Source organism: Periophthalmus magnuspinnatus, chromosome 1 (assembly GCF_009829125.3).
Source record: "Periophthalmus magnuspinnatus isolate fPerMag1 chromosome 1, fPerMag1.2.pri, whole genome shotgun sequence".
NCBI lineage: Eukaryota > Metazoa > Chordata > Actinopteri > Gobiiformes > Gobiidae > Periophthalmus > Periophthalmus magnuspinnatus.
In genome coordinates, this window is record NC_047126.1 from 12,415,089 (window position 1) to 12,435,346 (window position 20,258).

General features: G+C 39.2%; 1 protein-coding gene across 2 annotated transcripts in view; it reads left to right on the forward strand.

Annotated features, from left to right (window-relative positions):
* The first annotated feature begins 2,290 nt into the window (after window positions 1-2,290).
* Window positions 2,291-20,258, forward strand: part of myh11a (myosin, heavy chain 11a, smooth muscle) — a 30,123-nt gene continuing 12,155 nt past the window's right edge. Inside the window, exons 1-17 of one of the 2 annotated variants that reach the window (XM_033975981.2) lie at window positions 2,291-2,449; window positions 6,226-6,590; window positions 7,640-7,796; window positions 10,901-10,928; window positions 13,003-13,102; window positions 13,223-13,249; window positions 14,890-14,982; window positions 15,064-15,127; window positions 15,263-15,361; window positions 16,645-16,788; window positions 17,017-17,112; window positions 17,197-17,315; window positions 18,474-18,626; window positions 18,932-19,105; window positions 19,528-19,701; window positions 19,784-19,898; window positions 19,986-20,179. In XM_033975981.2, the coding sequence (XP_033831872.1) occupies window positions 6,249-6,590; window positions 7,640-7,796; window positions 10,901-10,928; window positions 13,003-13,102; window positions 13,223-13,249; window positions 14,890-14,982; window positions 15,064-15,127; window positions 15,263-15,361; window positions 16,645-16,788; window positions 17,017-17,112; window positions 17,197-17,315; window positions 18,474-18,626; window positions 18,932-19,105; window positions 19,528-19,701; window positions 19,784-19,898; window positions 19,986-20,179 (2,079 nt within the window). In that variant the 5' untranslated portion in view covers window positions 2,291-2,449; window positions 6,226-6,248. The remainder of the gene's footprint in view (window positions 2,450-6,225; window positions 6,591-7,639; window positions 7,797-10,900; window positions 10,929-13,002; window positions 13,103-13,222; window positions 13,250-14,889; window positions 14,983-15,063; window positions 15,128-15,262; window positions 15,362-16,644; window positions 16,789-17,016; window positions 17,113-17,196; window positions 17,316-18,473; window positions 18,627-18,931; window positions 19,106-19,527; window positions 19,702-19,783; window positions 19,899-19,985; window positions 20,180-20,258) is intronic. The other variant, XM_033975989.2, reaches the window with a different exon arrangement.

Below are 20,258 nucleotides of genomic sequence, written 5' to 3' on the forward strand. Positions count from 1 at the left end.
GGCTTTGCTACTGATTTTTAAGTTCTACTATGTATTTTGCCTGCTTGTCTACATCTGCATAGTTTTGCACATTCCACCATATACTGTTTGATCTTATCTATATCAATGGATCAGGTGAAATTACAGGTTAAATTTGTGTTGTTTTTCAAGGTTATTTGGGGGCAATATATGTTATTCAATACACGCAAGGTAAAAAGTGTAACTCCAACATTCCAGGCATCACACTAACATCTCCAGGGAAACAAACACACAGCAAACCCTGCATCAGAAAATGAATGTAGTGCACCTTTAATGGAGTGCTTCTAGTCACTGTAATAACTGTATGAATTACTGCAGTAGTTACATTAGTGGTGCTGTTGGGAACAATATTCAGATAATGATTTGACTTAGTACTATGTTTGGACGTACTCTCTAACTGGACTGGACTCAAACCGTATTTCTCTGTGTGAGTTATCTAATGTCCAGTCTCTCAAGTCTGTGACCGTTTCAATTTGTAGTTACAAAAAAAGAAGTTCATTCATCAGATGTACTCCCTGCTCCCTCAGTCTTGCTCTTTAGGGGTGTGGGGGGATGAGCCGCAAACCATTTGGCTCAGTGCAAGTAAATAATAAGAGTGATTCCCATAGAGGCCACTTTGTTTGTTTGAACAATACTATTGCCATTGGACCATATTTAGTCACCAGTAGGGCCTGAGGTGCTGCCCGACTCCACTGAGAGTAACACAGAAAGCTGCAGAGATTCCTCACAGATCCCATTGTCCTTATATGGCACAGACCGCAGACTCTGTTCAGTATCTGCAACCTCACTCCCTCCACGCCCCCCACGCCCCCGTCCTCCCGTCTGGCTCTGCATCCCTCCCCTACGCACTGTCCCGGGATCTCCAGAGTTTTTCATAAAATGTTTCCCAAGGATATAGAAGATGCTTAGGGACTCCTAGAGGATGAGGGGAGCAATAATTGAATACATAGAACAGAAAGTGGTGATCTGTAAATGTATTATCAGAAAGCAGAACCAACATGAACTTCAGTTATTTCATATCAGGGGAAAAAAATCTAATGCTAAATTTGATAAGGTTTAGTGATAAAGTTAGTGATAAATAAAGAGCAGGATTATATGCTCAACAGCTTTCAAAAAGAGTCCAGGTGAACACTATCTGAAATCTGAAGTTAATAGTTGGTTCTGAGTTCTGAATCCCCACTTGAAACCCATAGATAAATTGTAAATGTTATGTAAAACAATACAATTATCAAACCATAATTTATTCTATTTGAACCCTCTGATTATCCTCCCACTCCTCTAAACTGTTTCGGAGTAAAGCCCCACCTCTGCAACACTGGTCATTTAGATGTGGCTCTTATGCAGTTACTGTGAAGGTCTTTGGTCCATCATCAAGTTTCACACACACATACCAGCACTAAACAGGCCTGCACTATCATCCAACTGTTTGATTTATTTCAGCAAATACAAGAGTGTCCTTATATAGGAAGCTCCAGAGGAGAGGAGCGGCACAGCTTCGGGAGGGTGCAGGATTTTGGGAAATGTGATAACAGCCAAAGATATGCCTGGGATGTATACGCACTTAAATAGACAGGTTTATTGTGAGAATAATGAGTTATGTTATGGGGCTCTTTCTGATGTTTTTACACATGGGGCGACAGCAGGCTGCCTTATGAGGAGCGGCAAGAACTTTGCTGTATACATAACAGTTCCCTCTGTTTTATGGGTGTCCTGGATAATTTTGCATTTATTAACTATGCAATAAACAACACTTTTGTGTTTACTAGAAAGCAGGTTAGGAGCAGTCACACAGGAGCAGGTGAGACACACAAAATATCTTGCCTTGGACTTTATGACTGTCCCAAACCTGAAACAGTGGGTCGGGCTACACATAAGAGGTCTCCCATTATGGCTTCTGACAATCATTTACAAATCATTTGCAAATATTGTGTCTTTTGGTTTAGCCAGATCTAAAATAAACTTTATGACAGTAGCCATCCAAATCAGCAAGACTCTCAACAACTCACGTTTTCTCAAATAACGATTTCAATTCTACTCATATCACATTTAGCCAATTATTTTTGTTTGCTTTGACACTATTATTCACATTATTCAAATACATTTCTACCAAACAGCCTGATTAAATTTTTGATTTCCATGTTTATGCTGCTGTACTGCCTCCTCTCAGCACTTTCTCCATCACTCCTCTGCTGTATGGTCCAACCTGCTGTGGTCCGTACTGCGCATGTCCGCTGCCTCAGTGGATGCTTCTCTAGGACCTGCGCTCCAGACCACGCGGCTCCACCTCTTTCGTTCAACGGGGCGCACTTTAAATGCTACGTCTCTGAATGAGACGAGGGTCATTTGGACTGTTACTGTTGGAGTACCTCGTCACAGCCTCTCAAAACATCAACCTAAATTCATTACCCCGAATCGGATTTCCTGTCATTATGTAAGTACAGTGTCTTTATACTTTTATAACAAAAGCTCATTGCTGCATGATTTGTTAAGCTCAGCAGAAGCCGAACTTCATAGTAGCATCAGAACTGGAAAAAGTGTGGTAAAAAATGTTTTATTCAGAAATAAATTCGTTGATCATTGTTAGAACTACTGCAAAATGCATAGACAGTAAAGGGGGAAGTTATACGTTCAAAGTGAATATTTGTCTTCTTATTGACCACTACGTTTCCTGTTTCCCAAATAAGGTCACACAAGACTGTTCTGTGGCTAAGACGCAACAAGTGATGCTGTTTGTTTGCAGTTTGTTGTAGTTACTGTAGTTTTTTCTGCATACTCAGACTTGCGTGTCTACTGCAGTTTTTTTCCTTCACAAAGTGAAGAATGCCAAAAACGTAATTGCAGTGCATTTATAACAATTAAGTACTGCTCCATTAATCTTAAGTGGACAAGTTATATTGACCTTAATTAAAAAATTAAAAGCCCACCCACGATTATTCTACTAATCCTGTGGTCATTGCATCTTATTGTCCTAATTTGAACTTGTCACTATTTATCATAATATACAGCTATTTGAATTACTGTGCTCTGGGGTTTATTAGCACGACTATAACAGGAAGTACATTAGTGAAGCTGCCAGCAAAGGAAATGAGCCAAAAATCATTCACAGGACCTACATGGCAACCGCAAACAGAAAGGTCATTTCATCTCATGAGAAAATGGGTTTATTATTACTTGCAATATGCTTATTATTTCAGATGAGGACTCTGACTGTTTGTCCTGTCTTGGAAAGTGTGAGGTTATGTGCAGGCCACTGTTAAAGATATGAACTTTTTTTAGTGTATTGTTGAGATCATGGTGTCTTTTCTAATTAGAAGTTGATGAGTTCATTCATCCATAAGAATAACAGTGCCTTGTGGACTTTCTAATCTATGTTTTTGTCGTCTTTAAAGTTTGGTTTGCATGATCCTGTCAGATCCACTCAGCAGCTCTGCAGACAGAACCATTGCAGAGATGTGTTGACACAATTCTCAGGAAGAGGAGGGAGCAGTGATAATATTAAGATAAAGAGCCAGGCAAAGTTTAAAGGCTTAGCAGCAGCGGGGATGTAATCACCTTAAAAATCAGGCTACTCCGAGACAGTGGGTCTTGAACTTTTCAGAAACACCTCCTCCTAGAAGATTTTATTACAAAGTTTAATAGTTGCGTGAAGATGTTAAGTCATCCATGCAATTTGAATAACAACACATGTTTTCACAAATAGTCAAGATAACTGACAAAGCCTCTTAGATGAGATTTGTCCATTTAAAACCATAAAACTAGTTCACTGCTGTATCTCTTGATTAATTTTAATAGACTAAAGTAGGTCTAAGCCTGAACTGAATCAGGACCAAACCGAGATTAAACCAGGACTGAATCAGGTTTGAAGCAGAGATGGGAAATATTGGCCAAATGAATATCTATATACTCAATAAACTATAAACAAACATAATTATAAATATCAAAATATCTTCCTCCTGTAGTGCCAATGTCAGTAATAGCCTTTGATTTAAAACATTCTACATTTCTTCTGCATCCAAGCTTGCCAAATACTTTCAGTGTTTTATCTCGTAACTTCTTTTAAATTTAATATGTCAGCAGTCCTTGAATGCCTCATCTTTATAGAGCCCTTGGGACATTCATAGACTTTCTCAAGATTTATTTTCCCATAGTTCTTTCCGCTCAGTTTCACCAGTACCAGTTTTGAAGGTTGAACGGCAGCAGCAGTTACAGCCTGAAGTTTGGAGTAATTGTTTGAAACCCAAGTGCCGAGCAATTATCCCTTAGCTTTTCAGTGGTAAATCCAAGATGGCAGATTATTGCTGTGTGACTCAAGGTCCTATTACAATCACTAGGCTTGAGTGGAGCAGGTGCCATTTCTGTACGGAGTGTTCTGATTGGCCGGCTCTGTCAGATACTATATTCAAAACAAATAAGCAGTTAATCACTTTTTCAGTTGTTTTAAATCCTGATGAAGAGTGCGGGCGTGTTAGTTAAGGCGACAGTGGCTTGGTGGTTAGAGCAGTGGTCAGAGGATCAATTTCTGCTCTGATCAAGTTCTGTCTTTGTGTCCTTAGGCAAAACAATTCACCCACCTTTACCGAGTATGAAGGCGGTCTGTGTGGAAGTGATTAGTGGTAGTTGGAGGGGCTGATGGTGCAGATAGGTAGCCTCAATTGTAGCTTCCCACCACAGACTATGGAGTGAAGGGTAGTACTTTAAAAAGCCTGTAAAATCCATTACAAGTGTAAGGCATTATTATTGCAGTCAACCTTCTGTCAGTAAATGCATGTGGTGTAGAGCAGACTTTAGACTTTGAAGCAATTTGGATGTTAAGTGGTATTGATTAATCTGATAATGATCAATCAATATGATCGCTGGCCAGCCTTATATCCAGTAGTTAAATGATCTGATTATCTTGTGACACCAATGAAATCAGTTCATGAGTCTAAAGAGTGTGATAAATCTGCACATCAAAACAAAACAAAAAAACATCTCTGCAGTTTGATTGCACCGGCAAAGGGGAAATGGTTGATTTTTATGGGGTCGTATTACAGCTTTTTATGAGGTCATGTTACACATTTATTTTTAAATGTTATTTCCTCTACCTATCAAGATCTAGTCTGACCATGCCCCCAATGTTGTTTTTGTCTTTTTGAATGATTACAACTTTTTGAAAGCTTTTGTCAACCTAATTATCATACCAACCAGTTTGTGATCCATACACATAAATGCATTTATCAGTATCCCATGTAAACTACAGTGTGCAAGCTGCAACCAGGCCCCCCTCAGTCTCCGTGCTTTGCTGTTATCATTTTGAAGTAAACGGCAGAGCACTCAGAGACATACTATTCCCTATAAGGCCTTTGTTTGGGACTGAACTTGCCGTGCTGTTTAGGTCCGATGAAAAGAGCGCTGCTACAGAGAAGGAGCCCATATATGGTCATCGCAGCACGAGACTCTTAGAGGGAGAGACAGGGAGGGGAGAGGCAGACATGAAAAAAAAAAGATGTTGTCAATTACTGTATTACATAATGATTAAATTACTATAGACTAGGTTGTCAGCATTAGTGGACACATCTTAGATAAACAGCATTGATGGTTTATCGTTATTGAATAAAACAAATGCATTCCCATCCTTCATTTTTGTGTCTAAATCAAGGGGGGTTTATGTGTCTCTTGTGGAGTGTGTGAAAATGTAGTTTGAGGGTGGAGGCCTGTGAGAAGGAGCGTGAAATCCCCAAAGGATCAAACATGTTAACTCTACAAGGTACAGCCAAAACAATATCTGAGGGGCTATGTCTTTGTAGTGTTTTTTGATCATATAACAATCCCATTCCCAATAGCATAAGGCCAACGCTAGTATTCTGTCATTGTCCTGTTGTATTAAAACAAAAAATAAGCTTATATGCCTTATAGAGCCTGCATTAATCTACAAAATACAAAAACAAAAATATCTAGGGTCATGGATAAATGCTTATTCCATTCAAGTTAGTATGGCTTGTAAAGAAAATAATTTATAGCCAACAAGCTTCAAAATGGTGGATATTTGCAGGGATTGATTACAAATGTCATGATATGAAATTGTATTATTTTATCTTCATTTTTAAGAATTCATTTTGCTGTATTATGTAACCAGGTTTCTGAAAGATAAAGTTAGTGTGACATAAACAACGGTATATCACTGAAATGTTTGTACAGTATTGTTTCATTATTCTGTCCCTTTTGCAGCTGGCCCTCCACCCAAATCCAACATGTCCAAGAAGGCCCCATCCGAGGACGAGAAGTTCCTCTATGTGGACAAAGACATGTTGAACAACCCCATGGCGCAGGCGGACTGGGCGGCTAAGAAACTGGTGTGGGTGCCGTCGGAGAAGCACGGTTTCGAGGCAGCGAGCATCAAAGAGGAGCGCGGTGATGAGGTGCTGGTGGAGCTGGCCGATAATGGCAAAAAGATGACAGTGAACAAGGACGACATACAGAAGATGAACCCGCCCAAGTTCAGCAAAGTGGAGGACATGGCCGAGCTCACCTGTCTGAACGAAGCCTCAGTGCTGCACAACCTCAGGGAGCGCTACTTCTCTGGACTCATCTATGTGAGTACAAACTATAGTACAAGTATTATTACCCTGATGTGTCACTATACAAGTTTATGCGTAAATAAAACTGAGAATCTTATATGTAAATATCAGATAATGTTTGAAACGCACCAATTCAGCTTTTTCAGTACATCAGTACTATAGTATTGATGCATTACTGTCCTGTCAAATAAAACTTACATGACATTTTTTTGAAGAACACAACATACTGTACCTTTTCTTGTGGAGGGTCCAATACCTGCTTGTCTGCATGGAGATGTCATTGCTTTCCTTAACTTATCTATCTTTGTGGAGGCTCACAGATCACACCAGGCCAAGTTACAGGTCAAATCTGTGGAGAAGCAACCTCACTGACAGTAAAATGCTTGCTTTTCAAAAGATTTCTGAGCAATAAGAACATTTTTAACTCAATACATGCAAGATAGAGAAGTTTATTGACATACTGTGGAAAGCAATAACATCAGGTGGACTCTCCATCTGAAAAGTTACATAGTGCACCTTTAAATGCTGGTATTGTTTAAACTATATAAGTAAATAGTCTTGTACATATTACATTAATGCATTAGGGACTAAACTGAATCCTTATTCCTATCACTATATATGTGTAACTTATGCATCTGTAATAATAATACCACATACTGAATTAGGGTCAAGTGTAAAGTTATTTCCTCATGTACATGTAATAAAATATGTTATATTAGTGTCAGGTTAAAAAGTAAGTGTAGAGTACAGTTTGGAAGTGGTCTCTGAATGTTGTCATCTCTGGCCAGGTGTTTTACAGCGGCCTGTCGACATAATAAGAAAATAGAGTGAGTAATGCATAGTAATAAGAACATAGCTATTGCATTATTCATTGTGTCGCACATAACTTGACCTTAAAACAGTGCATCAGTGTTCATGTTACATATTTAAGCTCTTTTCATTTGATCTTATTCCAGTTGGGTCAGAGGTAAATCATTCACTTGTTAATTGTCAGAGGCAGCTAATGGTGGAATCTAATAAGATAAATGACTTTAGTCATCATTTTTTAATTCTGTTTCTTTCAGACATACTCGGGTCTGTTCTGTGTGGTGGTGAACCCATACAAAATGCTCCCCATTTACTCAGAGAAGATCATCGACATGTACAAAGGGAAAAAACGACATGAAGTGCCTCCTCACATCTACTCCATCACTGACAACGCCTACAGGAACATGATGCAAGGTATTGTTCCACGCCAACACTCAAATCATTATGACTGTATTTATAACGGCACTGTGTAACTTTTGTAGTTGAAAGTCTGCCACTGGTTTGTCTCCCTGGAGATGTTATTCTTTTACCAGAAATGATCCTCAGTAGGGCATTAAACTTCTCTGTTTCCATGGACAGGTGACGCTACCAGAGCTATATAGGGTCACATCCATTTTTTTGCAATAAAAACTAAATGCAAAGTAGATAAGTTCAATGCCCTTTTCCTCCTGTTTTTTTAATTTTTTAATTTTTAATTTTCCTTCCTAAACCAGATTTATAATGAGATTAAACAAGATATAACCTGTGACTAAATCAAGACTAACCCCCAGTTCTAAATAAGGTCTAACACAAAGGAGGACTAAAACATGAATGAAATTGACTCTGAATTAAACAAAAATAGACATGCAGAGGACCCAGCGTGCCTCAGTTGGTACTCATACGTAAATTTGAGAAACACTGCTGCTTAAGTGTGCTTCCTTCATACTTATTCTAGCTCATTTGAGAGTCATTGTCTTATAAAGCTGATAGTGCATTTTCCAGACTTTGTCCTTACATTAAATTGTTTTTGAGAAACCCCTCCTCAGTGCTGCAGTTTCAGAGCAGCTTGTTTCCCATCGAGTGCAGTGTCTCCTCTGTGTCCAGGGGTCATGCCCACCCGGCCCCCTGCTGACGTGACGATGTGCTCCCAGAGGAGGCCACATCTGGTTGGAGAGATGGGCGGAGGGCAATCAAACATTTCCTGTCTCCAAATACTTGACAATATGTTCAGTCAAATAGTCCTCATAGCTTTAGTGACAGTATGGACAGAAGAATGAAAGGGAACAGAGTTGAAAGATGGAATCAAAATATACTAGGGGCTGTTAAATTAATCACATTTAATTGAATAGTTTGAAATCAAAGCAAACAAATTGTCAATACTCAGCTGGGATCTTAATTAAGTAGTCTGCAGCCAATCAGCAAAAGCATGTGGTTTGGAGCAGAGTTCATTTGAGAGTCATTGGAGACTGTTAAATGACGCATTAAAGTCTTAACAAGATTGTAAAAACTCTGATCGATAGGAAATTTTGACTGAAAAATCTATGTCAGCTGGCCCCTATTCTCAGGACAAAAATGTACAATGACTCAAGTGAAAGAGAAAATGTTTAACTTATTGTAAAAATGTTCAGCTGAGTATAGAAAGTAAAATTTACGCAGGTGCTTTTTTGTTGTTTTTTCTTATTCATGATTATAAAACCGTTATTACACTGTGTCCTATACATTTATATAGAGCAAAAATGTGCCTGTGCAAATATGCAGTCCATATCTCCTAATACAAACACTCTGCTTCTTATTAGCATTCTTGTAACCTACTGCACTGGAGGGCATTCCCTTACATAACCATTACATCAGTCTGAACTTGTACACATATTACTACAGAGGATAGCCAGGATGTTGTGTGTCAATGTACTTACTTTAAACCCAACATAAGCCCAACAAATGTAACTGTATGTCTCCCTGTGTATACATTTAGGGCTTATTAGCACACACACAGTATTGTTTTGTTTACAGGATGGAGACAGGCTGTGTGTATGTTTAAACAAGCTTCACTTAAGGTTTCGATAGAGAAGGGATCCAGCTATGACTTCATAGTTAGTTTGTGAATATGCATGGCTGTCTACCAGATTTTTGATCAAATGTGAACTACCAAATTATTTTGCAATGTGTTTGGATTTTATTTTTAAAAGTAGATTGCAGCACAGGTATGCACATAACAACAGAGACAGCTCAGTAGAATTAGTTTGGAAGTCTTTGCACAAATACATGATCAAATCTACTGTACATCCTCTTTGTACTGGTACCAAACCAGCTCTGCACACTGGTTTGTAATATACTTATCATACAGTTAGTAGTATGAAGATATTGATGCAAGATGTTAAATTTAAAACTAAAGCATCCTTGAGGAAGTGGTGAACAACACCCACAGCTCCCTCTAACTCTTCCTGTTGTTTTGGCTGAAGTCCAGTTGTTTAGGAAAAAGAAAACCAAGTCCCAGAGTGATTTTTTATAATGTTTTAGTATTTCACAGTGGAGCCATTTGCACTTTTGGGATTATGATGTCGTAAAAGATGTTTGAGTTATACTGTCTGTAACAATGTTGTTTTTGGATATTAACAACTATTTACCTACACATTCACATCTGGTTTGGTGCTGCATCAATCAGGAATTATAGAGAAGGAAAGGAGTTGTAATAAAATGAGTGTTTATTGAACTTGAAGTTCTTAACAGCTAATTCATCTGCCAAGGCACTGGGGTCCTCTTGCAACTGTAAAAACAAAATAGTCTTGACATTTTCTGACATTTAAGTTTAGTAAGAATTAAACAACCTTCTGTGTCACGTTATATACAATTGTAAGGAAAAAGAATAGGAAAAATCATTAGGCATCACACTTAACTTAAATGTTTTCACACAGTTACTTAAACAATCTAACCTTCTAAAGGCAGAGAAAAAAAACTGCCACTCTTGAGTTCCCACACTGGATTATCTGAGCAGCACAGGTCTAGGGTAATGTGATATAGTTTAATTAAACTTTGAACAATGTTATCTTTGTGGGCCCTCTTACTCGACGAAGGGGACCATTGAATTTAAGGATATATTTAACCAAATGGCCTTACATGGACTCAGCATGTTCTCCCAGGGGGTACTTAATCACTACTAGAGACATTTAAATCGTATTTTAAAGCATTGCAGGGAAGGACATATTTCTTAGACAGCGAATCAACAACTTCATAAGAATTGAAATTAAACTTAAAAGGTGTCCTGTGTAACCTTTCTGGTGGAGGGTCCTCAGTAGGACATTCAGCTTATTAATTTTGCATTTATTCAATTATAGGTGCATTTATTGCTCCAAAACACCTGGTAAAACATGACTTTTCAACATGGCTGTCACTTGGCCTGGTGGTGTCACAGGCTCCATGGAGACAAAAGTTCAGTACTGTAGTTTACATAGTGTGACCCTTTGAGTAGAATAGTTATGCACAGATATGTAATTTCTCATTTAATGTTTATGAATACTAACAAATTTGAATGTCTTTTACAGATCGTGAAGACCAGTCCATCCTTTGCACGTAAGTGAAGGGGCTTTCCTATCTTTATTTTCATTGTGTAATCAAGTCTGTCTGTCTTAGTGTGCATGTTACATAACATTTGTAAACACTTAACCATTTGCCAGTTTTTAATACTATAATGTAAAATGTACAATCAGAACTATAACTGATACACACTGAACACTTTGAACAAATGGTAAAGAAAGTTTTACATTGGCCTTACTGTATTTTAGCATTAATCTAAATATAATGGAGGACTTGGCCATGATCCCAGTGGACTAAGGCTTGGGCCCTCTCAGACCCGGGTCAGGAAGTTGGCCCTGTATCCTGATCTGAGAACCAGATAAGCCTCCCAAATGTTTGCACTCCATGTTTTCTGTTTATTTACTTTGAATAGACTATTGAGGACTATGATTCAAACATGAAGCATCTAGGGACAGATGTCTTCGTGTTGATTCTCTAACGAGGGACCGTGTCAGTGTGGGTGAAATGCTCACTCACTAACTAAAGTGCTGTTGGTTCAAACCTTGCTCAGTGTATATGGATGTTGCAATACTGGACACTCCATTCATGAAGTCATACATAAAAGATAAAGAGATAACTATCTGATTTGCATATTAAGATTATCTAATTATCTTATCTAAGACTAATTATCATGCAACAATAACGTTATGTGCATGATGCAATTATAATTGTAAAGTAGCATTAAGACATTGCATAGTGGCCCTTGATTTGCCCATATTTCTGAAAGATTAACTGTGCTCCTGCTAAAACAAGGCCAAATGTTTTGATCATTTTAAATCCCTACACTCAATGTTAGTTTTTCCTCAATGGAAAAAGTTCACATTGGTCAGATTCTGCAGCAGCAGTAGTTTGATAAATGATTGGAGTAATTTTAGTCATGAAAAAGTCATTGTTTAATTTTGGGTGAGAGTTGAAATTTGGTCTGTGCTTCTTCTGGAGCCTTATAAGGCAGAAACGTTTGAGCAGAACATGGAATGTCATGTATGAGCTACTGTGTGTGTGCGTGTGAGTGTATGTGTGTATCTGTGTGTGTGTATATGTGTTTATGAGAGAGGGAGGGGGCTGTCACTGTCTGCTCAAATATGTTGTTTTTCTTTACACCATTTTAGAAGTAATAATATGGTAAATTGACATGGGAATTGACCTATATTCTCAAGTAAAAGGTTTAACTAGGTCCCGGGTTGAGCACTGCATTTAAGCATATATACTTATTTACAATATCTTAAACAATGCTTACTCATTATCCTCATTACACATGCTGTTTGATACATTTGATATGCATTTAATGTGGCACAGATGTAAAAAGCCAAAGAGGCAACTAGACAGATTAATAAAAGGTAGAAATGCAGGATTATTAAGGCATTTTTGTATTTTTTGTTGTGAGATTGTCAAACAAATACATTGAAAAAGGCCCCATTCCTTTCCAGAAAATCATATCAAATCTGTACACTGGCCATCAGGATTTTAGGGGCAAACAGCTAACAGTTGTTTGATATGTACTTCTATATTTTGTAGCATCAGGATGCTACAGTCTTACCTACAGTCAGTGTCTGAATGTGTGGTCTGCTTATAGTAGCAGTGTAAATGTCATCTATTATCTCCAGTGCAGGACAATAGTTTGAGCCCTAAAGCGTCCAAAAGGGAGACCATCCTGTCCCTTTTATGGCCTGTGTCTGAACTGTGTAGGACGGATATGTCCAGTTATATTGTTTGTCTGATCAACATTGGAACTGTTGCTTGGATGGAAAAATATCATTAATGATGTAATGGCACTGGATATTCAGTGTTACAGTGAGAGTAGGGACGAGGAGGAGTCAATATTTTTAGCCTCAATGATCAAGTCCATTATGGCAACCCTGAAAAATAAATCAGTCATGCATTTTTTTCATGTTCATGTCCTTATTTTGTTCATGTTTTGTTTGTAGCATTAAATCTAATATACCTAATACAATTGTACCCATGAAGTGGTGTTAAGTTGGTAGAAAAGGTTTCAAAGGTCATCTGGACGATAGTAGGTTAGGTAATAAAAAAAAAGGTATCAACCCCCTATTTAAAATGCCTTCTTTCTCAGTGGAGAGTCTGGTGCTGGTAAAACTGAAAACACCAAGAAAGTGATCCAGTATCTGGCTGTGGTGGCGTCTTCACACAAAGGCAAGAAGGACAGCAGTGCGGTAAGTTTCTGAAACACATTATCAAGCACTTTCCTCGCTCTTACGAAGGAGGTGATCAATGTCTGCAGGAAAAAAGTGCCCTAAAGTTTAACGCTGTATATCGCCGTTTCCTCCAAATAGCAACAATCAGGATCACAGTTTGCCTACGTGAGTAAAGGCCTGGCGTGTGTGTTGTGTGGTGCTTACGTGTGTCTCTCTCTCTAGGTTCAAAAAGTGCATGAAGACAGTAGTTTTTACACATGGGTTAACTGGAGCTCCATAGAAAATAGTCATCTTGATATCTGACACCACTGTAGTTTTGATTTCGACTGCATGCTTGTTATCAAACACATTACGGAGCGAGAGAGGGCCTTAGTTAGGACGCCCGGTGTCGTCTGGCCAAGTCCTGAACTTTGGTTTTCCTGACACACTTCCACTGCCAGCCGAGGCGGGATGGGTGGGCAGGGGCACAGCAGGACGGGGGCCTCTTTGACAGTGAAAGTGTTCTTCACAGATCAATGCACAGTGTGAGCATGAAACAACTCCTTTCTGAAAAACATCAAACATCACTGACCTCATCTGTTCCTCTTTACTTAACTTAAAGACTATATTTGAACCTCTCATGTGTAATGGACATTATTTTGCTGTATTGTGGACAACTAAATATGTTTTTCATAGGACAGGGATGAATCATTCTCAAACATTCCTCTCTTAGTTTTAAGCTGGTGTTATTTCTGGTCATTCCACAGACATCCATTTAAAGTATGGGTTGAGTGCAGGAATTCAAGGATATGATGTCATAATTTTAGATGGAGGGCAGGGACCTATCCATCTCTATGGGTAATTCACACTTTTGAAAGAAATATCAACATTTTCTATCATATTTTTGGTAGGGATTTGGTCCACACATTTGCCATAGCTTGTGGCTTAAAATCCTTTCAACTGATAAGAATTAGATTGTTATGAATAATAGCACTACTTTTTGGAGCTAGAATTTCATCTTCATTTGTTTATGCTGGCAAAGAAGATGTTTAACCATTTTTTCAGTAATTACAGACATATTAACCATAAAGCAACTAAGATACGAGCAGTTTAAATCTTGTGATGTCTGCAAACCCAACCTATTTCCGTGTGCTCACAGAAGTACTGCATGCCCCCATTGACTGTGGCTAGGTTACATGTATGGATTTTCATGCACTGTAATCATAAATTGTGATTGTGAAGTGCCGTTTCAAAATAGGCGCTGAAATTCCTTAAATAATAACTCTACTCTTTTGTTCTTTTGAGTTTTTTCATGTATTCTAGTCATAATTCCTCTTTCAACCAAGACAACTCTTCACTCTGCTTTGCCAACTCTGATCTGCCTTCATCTGCTGGTCTGTACCTCTCTGTGTATTTCTTTCTTCTTGTAAGAAAACATAATAGAAAATAAACTATATTGTTATCCACCTTGCTTTATTCCTTGAACCGCTGAGTCCAGTGTATTTGAAGTGGAGGAGATTTGAGATGTTGCGATGTCCTGTGCCTGACCCTGAGTGCTTTGATCAAATGGATTAGCTCAACTCAAAGTGAAAGGAGTAGTGCACCAATGTAACTACAGTACGCTTAACCTTGTTTTGATGGTGATAATATGATACAGTCAAAAGTCTTATAGTTAAATTTAAATGAAAAAAAACAACAACACACATATAATGCCTCTATACCTTATGTAACTTGAATCTTGCAAAGGTTTCTGCCAAGTTGTTTTGATTTAACCTGAACATCTGAGTATTTCAACTATGATTTTACTTGCTCACTGTTGCCACTAGGGGGAGCTGGAGAAACAGCTTCTGCAGGCTAACCCTATTCTTGAAGCCTTTGGAAATGCAAAGACCATCAAAAACGACAACTCTTCAAGATTCGTAAGTTTCCTGTTGTAATACTGAACAAAAACATATGATTTGCAAATATTTCTTAACATGTTTTTGATCTTTCGTTTGCAGGGTAAATTCATCCGTATTAACTTTGATGTGACTGGCTACATTGTTGGAGCCAATATAGAGACCTGTATCCTTTGTGAATTTTTGTGTGACCAAAATCTGAAAATTGACCTTGTGATGAATAACATGTTTGTTTCAAGTAATCTGGACAAACTGGTATATATATTTCTTGGTATTTTCTTTAACTCCTGAATGCCTGCAGACCTGCTGGAAAAGTCTCGTTGTATTAGACAGGCCAAAACTGAGAGAGCGTTTCATATCTTTTACTACATGATCGCTGGTGCTAAGGAAAAACACAGGGGTAAGACTACTCTCATATTATACATTAATTGCTCCACGACCGGGACGAAAACCACACTGCTCGTCCTGAATCTGAGGTTCGACTATCGGTCGGATTCTCCTCTCCAGCACCCTGGAGTAGGCCTTACCGGGAAGGCTGAGGAGTGTGATTCCCCTGTAATTGGAACACACCCTCCGGTCCCCCTTCTTATACAGAGGGACCACCACCCCGGTCTGCCATTCCAGTGGTATTGTCCCCGACCGCCACGCGATGTTGCAGAGACGTGTCAGCCAAGACAGCTCCACAACATCCAGAGACTTGAGGTACTTGGGACGGATCTCGTCCAAACCCAGAGCCTTGCCACCGAGGAGCTTGCTAACCACCTCGGTGACTTCAGCCAGGGTGATGGACGAGTCCGCCTCCGGGTCCCCAGTATCTGCTTCCTCCTCGGAAGACATGCCGACATTGTGAGTGTGAAGTGGCTGGGATGAGAATCAGCTCCTCCAAATCCGAGGCCATGGTTCTCAACCGGAAAAAGGTGGTTTGCCCTCTCCGGGTGGGTGGTGAGTCTCTGCCCCAAGTGGAGGAGTTCAAGTATCTCGGGGTCTTGTTCACGAGTGAGGGAAGGATGGAGCGTGAGATTGACAGGCGGATCGGTGCAGCGTCTGCAGTGATGCGGTCGCTGTATCAGTCCGTCTCGATTTACCGGTCAATCTACGTTCCTACCCTCATGAGCCGTCATGAACTCTGGGTAATGACCGAAAGGACAAGATCGCGGATACAAGCAGCCGAAATGGGTTTCCTCCGCAGAGTGGCTGGGCGCACCCTTAGGGATAGGGTGAGGAGCTCTCCTACATGTTGAGAGGAGCCAGCTGAGGTGGCTCGGGCATCTGCTCAGGATGCCTCCTGGACGCCTCCCTAGGGAGGTGTTCTGGGCATGTCCCACCGGGAGGAGGCCCCGGGGAAGACCCAGGACACGCTGGAGGGACTATGTCTCTCGGCTGGCCTGGGAACACTTTGGGATCCCACCGGAGGAGCTGGAGGATGTGTCTGGGGTGAGGGAAGTTTGGGAGTCCCTGCTTAGACTGCTGCCCCCGCGACCCGGCTCCAGATAAGCGGAAGAAAATGGATGGATGGATGTTGAACAAAATCAGTTTTATTTTTCCTGCTACATTTGTTCAATCACACCACAAATTTAACACAGTGACTGACTGACTTTCACAATTTCACAAAAATAAAATATCATCAGCAATATTATATTTAATGCCTTTTTTCTTTTATAATTTTGTATGTTATATTTTTAGAGGAGCTTCTTCTGGAGCCTTTTAGTAACTACCGGTTCCTCAGTGCGGGACATGTGCAGATCCCAGGACAGCAGGACGACGAGATGTACGAAGAAACAATGGAGGCCATGGACATCATGGGCTTCACAGACGAGGAGAGACTTGGTAACACACTGTAGAGTGAGATTAAAAGGGTAGTTGATATTAAGAATTGGATTATGTTTAGTTCCACGTTAAAGAATGTAGCGCTTCAAGATTACCATACTAGTGATGAGATCGAAACTGCAAATTGAATGGACACAATCAGAAAATGGCCAATGCAATTATGAATGCAATTATTAAAATAACATAAACAGTGTATTCCTAGCCTTTCTTTGTATTTCTTTGTTTCAGACATCCTGAAGGTGTGCTCCACAGTCATGCAGCTGGGAAACATTAAATTCAATAAAGAGAGGAACCAGGAGCAGGCCACAATGCCAGACAACACAGGTAAAATACAGATAGATATTATTAAATTATTAAGTTATTTTCATTGAAAGCTTATGACAAGTTTAACCTTACCTTGTTCCGTAGCGGCCCAAAAGGTGTGTCACTTGCAGGGCATCAATGTGACCGACTTCACCCGAGCAATTCTCACTCCTCGGATCAAAGTGGGAAGAGAGGTGGTGCAGAAGGCCCAGACCAAAGAGCAGGTAACAGCACGGCCCTCACAGTATTTGCAATTCCATCACTATATTTTAATGCACATTTTGAAGATGCGCGTAAGGACTGGCAGGTGGAAACTCCAAATATGGCATTTAAAACCCTTAATTCGCTTAAAAGTTTATTTGTTTATTTGTTATTTTGATTTTAATTGCAAAACAGTTAAAGCACATTTTGGAAGGTGTAAATACCTTTAGCTGCAATAATTCACCTACAATAATATGAAAACCCACGTGACTGTCAGACTACATACTTGACTGGACTGGAGTGGACACAAGTGATGGACAAAGCCAGAATAATCCCTTGATGCCAGTGGTTGTTGGCCAAAATTCTCCAGAGAAGCACAGCTAAACTAACATTATTGTACAAGATGAAAACAAAAGTTGTTGGCCGTAATAACCTGCTCAGAGCTCTGGCTAATCTTCATTACGAGTGTAACTTGGGGAAAATTTATAGTTGTCCAGCATTTTCATCCTCAGTGTGGTAGTTTGGCAAAGATTGAGGCAGCAGGCTTGAGCTTTGTAGTAAAACATGTCTATAGCATTATTACAGTTTACACGAGATGCTAAGTTTTGGGCATGACACAAATGTGTGCAGCAAACGGCATCTCTAGCAAAGACAAACGAAACAGACGGTGTGCTCTCTGTAGGATTAGGAGTGTCACAATGCAGAGCAGGCAGTTCCTGTAACCAGGTAATCAACACCCCGTTATGTGCTTGAACACTTTGATGGAAAAGGGGATAAAGTTACACTTGTTATATGTTTTTTTAATGCAAATTTTGGAAATATGCGCATTTTGGATGAAACGCAGTTAGTGAAGTTTATACGAGCTTTGAGTTTCACATTATGTTTAAATTATATGGTCCTGGGCATAAAATTCACTTTACTGGGAACTACTTGAATCATATTACTGTTGTAGAATACATTTATGTAGCCTAAGGAAAATAAGAAGTAGAGTTAAGAAGAGGTATGAGGTTGGAGACTGAGTTTTATTATTTGTTCAATACAGTGAACCTCCCTCAGTATTGCTCCCTCTATGAGGTTAATGAAGTGATGATCCCATAAAGAAATAGTTTCATAGTGTATATCCCTATCTGTTAGTAGACACTCCCTTTTACTCACTATGTCCGTGGTGTTTTGTCTTCCAGGCTGACTTTGCTATTGAGGCCTTGGCTAAAGCAATCTACGAGCGTCTTTTCCGGTGGATCCTGTCCAGAGTCAACAAGGCCTTAGATAAAACCAAACGTCAGGGGGCCTCCTTCTTGGGAATCCTAGATATTGCAGGATTTGAGATCTTTGAGGTATGGAAATAATACATGATTTTTTCTTTGCTATTTTTAAATGTTGGATGAAATGCTAAATTAGAAAGGGTTCAAAAAGGTGCCATAACTTAAAATACATAGTGCATATTCTTATTTTCATTTGGTATTTTTTGTTTGTTTAGATTCTTTAAAATTGTAAGAAATTGGGGTTTTGTACATCTGTTTATTGTCACCCTACTTTATACGATTGTTAGCCAGATTTTTATTGCTTTGTATTCATGGACAACTACATTGAAATATTTTTTCCCTATGTGATATAATTGTTGTATTTCTTTCTATTTCAGGACAACTCATTTGAGCAGCTCTGCATCAACTACACCAATGAGAAGCTGCAACAGCTTTTCAACCACACCATGTTCATCCTGGAGCAGGAGGAGTACCAGCGCGAGGGCATAGAGTGGAACTTCATTGACTTTGGTCTGGATCTGCAGCCCTGCATCGAGCTCATCGAGAGACCAGTAAGAAAATGAGCTTCTGAGGAGGTGGCCAATGTTGACAAAAATGAATATATAGATTTTTTTTATTTTTTTTATAGATTTGTTTTGGGTTTTTTTAAGTTCTAATTTCATACTGTGGATTTCGGGGAAAGCAATAACATATTAATGGTATAAACAGTTGTTGTTTCCAATAATAATAGATTAGACTTTTAAAATCTATGGCAAAAAAGTGCCTTTAAATGTCTTGGTTGAGATTCATGTGTCGTAACAATAGATTGTAAAATGAAACACAACAGTGCAGAAATACACCTCGCAAGTATTTGTTGTTTTATTATTTTTTTATCAGTGTTACAGTATTATGTTGTTGACAAGAGTCTATGCATAACACAAATGCAGTATAAAAGTAAGTTTATTAATTAAAATATTGTTTTGATTTTGTGCAGAACAACCCTCCTGGCATCTTGGCTCTGTTGGATGAGGAGTGTTGGTTTCCCAAAGCTACGGATGTGTCCTTTGTGGAGAAGCTCATAAAAACACAAGAAAACCATGTTAAATTTTCCAAAACCAAACAGCTCAAGGACAAGACAGAGTTCTCACTTTTCCATTATGCTGGTAGAGTAAGTATTGATGTACCCAAACAAATCGTGCGTATAATATTTCATTTTACATATTAATGAATGTTGTTATTTTATGTTTTAGGTGGACTATAATGCTACAGCCTGGCTGACTAAAAACATGGACCCCTTGAATGACAATGTGACAGCTCTTCTCAGCAACTCCTCAAGCCAGTTTGTTCAGGAACTGTGGAAAGACAGTAAGATTTTAAATCAGCGCTTAAATATGCACATCCAACATGGCACCAGTCATTAGGAAGTTGAACTTATTGTGTTGTGAATTTCAGCTGACAGAGTGGTTGGTCTGGACACGATTGCCAAGATGACTGACAGTTCGATGCCCAGTGCTTCAAAGACAAAAAAAGGCATGTTTCGAACTGTGGGGCAGCTTTACAAAGAGTCTCTGGCAAAACTCATGACCACTCTACACAACACACAACCCAACTTTGTCCGATGCATTATTCCCAACCACGAGAAGAGGGTAAAACCAAGATATTTCTAAACAAACCACTGAGATGTGAGAAAGTAATAGTTCATATTTCAATGGTTTTATTTGGTTC